Raw genomic sequence first — 5,549 nt, forward strand, 5'->3', positions numbered from 1 at the left:
CAAAAAGGTAAACAAGGGCGTTGCCCGCAACAGTAAACAGAGAAAAAAAAGATATGATTACACACAATGATAATCATGCCCAAAGACAGAGGATATACAATAATAACGGACAAAGAACATTGATAATTATAATGAATACAAAAAAATAATAATAATACACATTTAAATAATGAGAGGTGTCGGTGGAGCCGAGAGATGATAAAGAAAAAGAACGGTCGTCGTCGCGGCACAACGATAACGATATCGCATCGCTAATTACTAGGCGCGAACATCACCGCCCACTTTGAAGGAATCCCTTCAAGAGATTGGGAGTGGACAGAGCTTGACCGCTGAGCGTTTCAGTGGTCCAGATGAAGTGTCGAGAGTGGCCACTCTGGAGATTCCGTCTGAGCCAGGATGGAGTTCACGAATTCTTCCAGTTCTCCAACGAAGAGGATGTGTCGCCTCCCTGACGAGGACAAGGTCACCAATACGGAGTTCCTGACCGGGTGCAGACCATTTTTTCCTAATTTGAAGGCTACTAAGGTACTCGTTCTTCCATCGTGTCCAAAAATGTCGGTGTAGATCTGTGATTAATCGCCATCGTTGGTATTTCGACATCGGAACATTGACTAGACTTGGGTCAGGAAGTGACGTCGAAGGCTCTAGAGTCAAAAAATGACTAGGTGTCAACGCTTCGAAATCATCTGGGTCGTTGCTGAGTGCACATAACGGGCGTGAGTTTAAGGTCGCTTCAACCTGGGTGAGCAGTGTTAGGAATTCTTCACTGGTCAATTTGTGGATGCCAATTGATCGAAGGATTAATGATTTCGTGGACTTGACTCCTGCTTCCCATAAGCCACCAAAATGTGGAGATGCTGGAGGGTTGAAGTGCCAAGTTATATGATGATTGGCAAGGTGGCGATGAACACTGTCTTGAAATAGTTGGGAATGCGTAAGTTCATGAAGTGGATCCATCAACCGTGACGCTCCAATAAAGTTGGTCCCGCAGTCACTGTGCATTTCCTTAATAGGCCCACGTCTGGCTGAAAACCGAGTAAACGCCATCAAAAAACATTCGGTGGACAAGTCAGAACTCAGTTCTAAGTGAATTGCTTTTGTAGTGGTGCATACGAACAAACAAAAGTACGCTAGTTTAGGTACTGATTTACGACCACGAGGTTCCTTCAGCGTGATAGGACCAGCGTAGTCCACACCAGTGATGGCAAACGGTTTAACTTGTTGAACTCGATAACTTGGCAGACTGGCCATTTTGGGCTGAACTGACCGTGGCCGGGTACGGAAACATGCGACGCAGAGTCGTATACGAGATCGAATAAGTCTTCGTGCCGATGGTATCCAGAATTCACGCTGCAAATGAGCTTGAAGGGCTATAGATCCTGGATGTTTTAGCCTGAGGTGATGATGGTCAATGAGTAACACGGTTAAGCGATGATGACATGGTAACAGCAATGGATGTTTGTGAGCGTATGGCAGGTCAGCGTTCGTGAGACGTCCGCCCACTCTGATAAGTCCATGATCGTCAATGAACGGATCGAGTTTCTGAATGGCGGGAGAACAACGCAACCCTTTTTTTATGGACGAAATGTCATCGGGGTATGACGTTTGTTGTACGTAAAAAACTAGGGCCGATAAGGCATGTGACCGTTCCCTAGCATCAATAAGGTGTGTGTACGGTATACCTGGGCTTGATTTGGAGAACCGAAGACAATAGGCTATAATATGAAGGACCTTGTCTAAAGATGAGAAACGTTGTAGAACGTTACTAATTGAGCAGCTTGTCGTAGTTAGGAGGACGGTACATTTTCGCGCTTCTATGGAGATGTGAGCATCAGTTGTATTTGCACGGGATACAGCAGACGGCCACTTGTCAGAAGATTCTAGTAAATATGCAGGTCCTGTCCACCACAACGGATGAGTAGCAAGTTCTGATGGAAAGAGTCCGCGAGACGCACAATCGACTGGATTTTGATGTGTGGGGACGTGGTTCCAAATGTCGGGTGACGTAAGCTCGTGAATTTGGCTAGTGCGGTTAGCAACAAACGTAGCCCAACGATGAGGAGATGACTGTATCCACGCTAAAGCGGTGGTTGAATCTGTCCAGGCATGGGATTTATCGATTTTGATACGAGTTGAATAGGTATCGATGACGAACCGTAGAAGTCTGGCAGCTAAGACAGCTCCACAGAGTTCAAGTCGCGGAATTGTAGACCTTTTTAGAGGCGCCACTTTCGACTTGCCGATCACAAGGTGACAATGAACTGAGGTAGAAGTCGTGGTTCGAAGGTAAACGGCTGCAGCGTATCCTTTTTCCGAACTATCCGAGAATGCGTGGAGTTGTATCGATGTGGCGTCATCAAACGTTATTCGACGAGGAATAGAAACGGTTTCAATTAACATCAGCTCTGACTGATATCGTGTCCACATTACAGCGATATCCTTTGGTATTTCTTCATCCCATTTGATTCCAGCAATCCAAAGTTGCTGCATGACATGTTTGGTCCAGAATGTTATTGGCGACAGCAAGCCTAACGGATCAAAAATCCTAGCAATGTCTGAAAGGACTGTACGTTTCGTTGGTGTGACTGCTGACGGTTTAGCTTTGAAAGAAAAATTATCAGCTACCGGGTCCCACTTCAGCCCGAGTACCTTCAAGTCGGAATGGTCACTGCTGTCGAAAAGGACAGATGGTGAAATGGCACGGGCTTCTTCGGGGACAGTTTGCAGAAGTTGACTATTGTTGCTGGCCCACTTTCGCAATTGAAATTGCGCCATAGCACACAAGTTTATTATTTGGGTTTGGCATTCAAGAGCAGTTTCTGTTGAGTTGGCTCCGGTCAGGATGTCATCAACAAACGTGTCATTCAACAACACAGACGCAGCTTTCGGCCATTTTGCACCATCTACAGTCGCTAACTCGCGGACAGTGCGAAGTGCTTGGAAGGGAGCTGCAGAGGTGCCGTACGTCACTGTACATAACCGGTACTCGTCAATCGGAGATGTGGACGAGAATCTCCACAGAATCCGCAAATAATCTCTGTCAGCTGGTCTGATGAGAATCTGGTGATACATTTGCTTTATATCAGCCATAAATAAGTATTTCCAAAGTCGAGCACGGAGGAGAACAACTTGTATGTCAGGTTGCAGTTTAGGACCTGTGTACATACTGTCGTTTAAGGATATACCGGCTGACGTTTTTGCAGATGCATTGAATACATCCCTAAGCTTTGTAGTCAGGCTGTCGGGTTTAAGCACGCAATGGTGTGGAATATAATAATGAAACGGATGGCCTTGTTCAGACGATGGAATCAACTCCATATGACCAGCCGTCAGATAGTCGCGCATGAACTCGGCGTATTGATCTTGCAGGTCTTTGTTGCGGTTGAGACGACATTCTAGGGCCTTGAACCGTTGCAACGCTAACGTTCTCGAGTCACCAAGCAGTGGACGAGGTTTCAGAAACGGAAGAGTGACAACAAATCTGCCTGAACTTAAACGAGTTGTAGTAGAAGTATATATTTTCTCAGCAGCAACGTCAGCTGGACTCAAATGGCAAGCGGTGGGTAGCTCTTCAAGTTCCCAGAATTTTTTAATTAACGAGTCAATAGGTTCAGATATATTTACGCTAAGTGTGGCAACAGAAGAGCGGTCATAAAATTCCGTAGGGCCCATGAGCACCCATCCAAAAACAGAGTTCATTGCGAGAGGTTCACCAACTTGACCCTTTCGAGTGCCATCAAGGAATACTGAAGGTAATAGATCAGCTCCGATCAGTAAGTCAATTGGGCCAGGTGTATTATATGATGGGTCAGCCAGAGAGAGACTATTAATGTGATCCCAATGTCCAAACGTTACCGGAACTTGAGGAGTTGGTCCAGTTATGTGCGGAACGATCGACACGTCAAGAGAAAAAGAGGGTGCTTGTTGACCGGAGGGAGACATCTTAATACTGCACTTGCCCCGAACAACTGTAGAGTCTGAACTAGCGAATGTAGTAACGCTGACAGAAGATCGGAACTGACGAAGCATAAGAGCACAAGCAGCTCGTTCTGTGATAAAGCTAGCTTGTGAACCAGAGTCTAATAAAGCCCTTAACGCGTGTCGCCGTCCATCGGCAGCATAGACGTCCACTACTGCTGTTGACAATAGAACGATGCGCTGAGGTTGTCCTCGAACAAGACATGAGGTAGTCGTAACATGTAACTCAGCCCCAGGCACAGGCGCTGCCGTCTTAGTGGATAATGTATTTGACGATACTGAACCAAAGGTATTTGGTTTATTAGCAGTAGGATTAAAGTGCAACAGCGAGTGATGACTTTTCTTACATGACTGACATTTATAGGTTGAAGGGCATCGGGCTGAGGAGTGACCTGTCCCCAGACAATTTATACACAAACAATGCGTTTTTGCAATATGAAAGCGTTCATTTGGAGGCTTGTCAGTAAATAGGGTACATGACCTTATTGAATGAGGTGCATTACACAGTGGACACGGCTTGACGGATGAAGTACTCGAAGTGGTGGCTAGAACGCTTGAAGAAGAGCGAGGGTTGAAATTGGTTTGCTTAACTGACTTGTGCGGTTTCGATGCACTATTGTGTCGGTCAGATGATGAACAGCTGGAATAAATTTCCGCAGACCGCAGATGAGTACGCAAGAAGTCAACAAAGTCAGAAATTTGAGGATAATGATTCTCCCCAACTACCAATTCCCACCGAGCACGAAGTTCATAATCAAGATGTTTTTCAACGATGTGCACCAGAAGTGGACTCCACTGACGCGTTACAAAGTCAAGATTGTCCAAAGCAGCAGTGTTCTCTAAGATCGTATTGATCTGAGTTTTAATAGAGGAGCCATCATTGGACTTAACAATCTGGTTAGCGAGCAGAGCATCAAGGTGAATACGAGCAAGATCACGCTTATTGCCATAACGTGAACGCAATATTTTCCACGCACTAGTGTAATTTGTAGCCGTTAACGCGAGATGGGAGATAAGTGATAGCGCTTCACCCTTAAGAGACATCTTCAGAAATTCAAACCTCTCAACGTCCGGCAGTTCAGGAGCGTGCGATAGTATGGAGTTAAACAAATCGTCAAAGCCCTGCCACTCGGTCATCTCACCGGAAAAAACAGGGAATGTACGCTTAGGTAGCTGAAAAGCTGATAAATTCTGTATACTACTGTTTTGATTTGCAAAAGAAGACGTTGCTACGTCCATCGAAGGTGACATTGTTAACTTGTGTACATCAGCGAAAGCAGCCAACTCATAATAGAAACCGTCGAATGACGTAATAAGAGCTTGACTTTCACTATTATCAGTTATATCCTCAGGGGCTGTTTTGGAATTAACGGCTGACTCCATTCGTTGGACATCATCCTCAATAGCATTTCGAAGAGGGGTGAGCTCACTGATCATTTTTGCAATTTTTGCTCGTTTACCAGAATTTGTGCGGTCATTATTATAATCGATAGACGCTTGAGCAAAGCTTTTCAACTTGGTAATACAACGAAGAACACGTGATTTTGCATCACTGTAACTAGTTGTCGACA

General features: G+C 45.3%; 1 protein-coding gene across 1 annotated transcript; it reads right to left on the reverse strand.

The window, feature by feature from the left end:
- Window positions 1-297: 297 nt before the first annotated feature.
- On the reverse strand, window positions 298-5,415 carry LOC103309518. Its single transcript, XM_008185121.1, has one exon. The coding sequence runs from the start codon at window positions 5,413-5,415 to the stop codon at window positions 298-300; it is 5,118 nt and encodes a 1,705-aa protein (XP_008183343.1).
- Between the last annotated feature and the right edge of the window lie 134 nt (window positions 5,416-5,549).

Source organism: Acyrthosiphon pisum, chromosome A1 (assembly GCF_005508785.2).
Source record: "Acyrthosiphon pisum isolate AL4f chromosome A1, pea_aphid_22Mar2018_4r6ur, whole genome shotgun sequence".
In the NCBI taxonomy this organism is placed as follows: Eukaryota; Metazoa; Arthropoda; class Insecta; order Hemiptera; family Aphididae; genus Acyrthosiphon; species Acyrthosiphon pisum.

Coding starts and splice junctions, on each gene's coding strand:
- LOC103309518 (XM_008185121.1), bottom strand. CDS start 5,415: ATGATCAGTGAGCTCACCCCTCTTCGAAATGCTATTGAGGATGATGTC.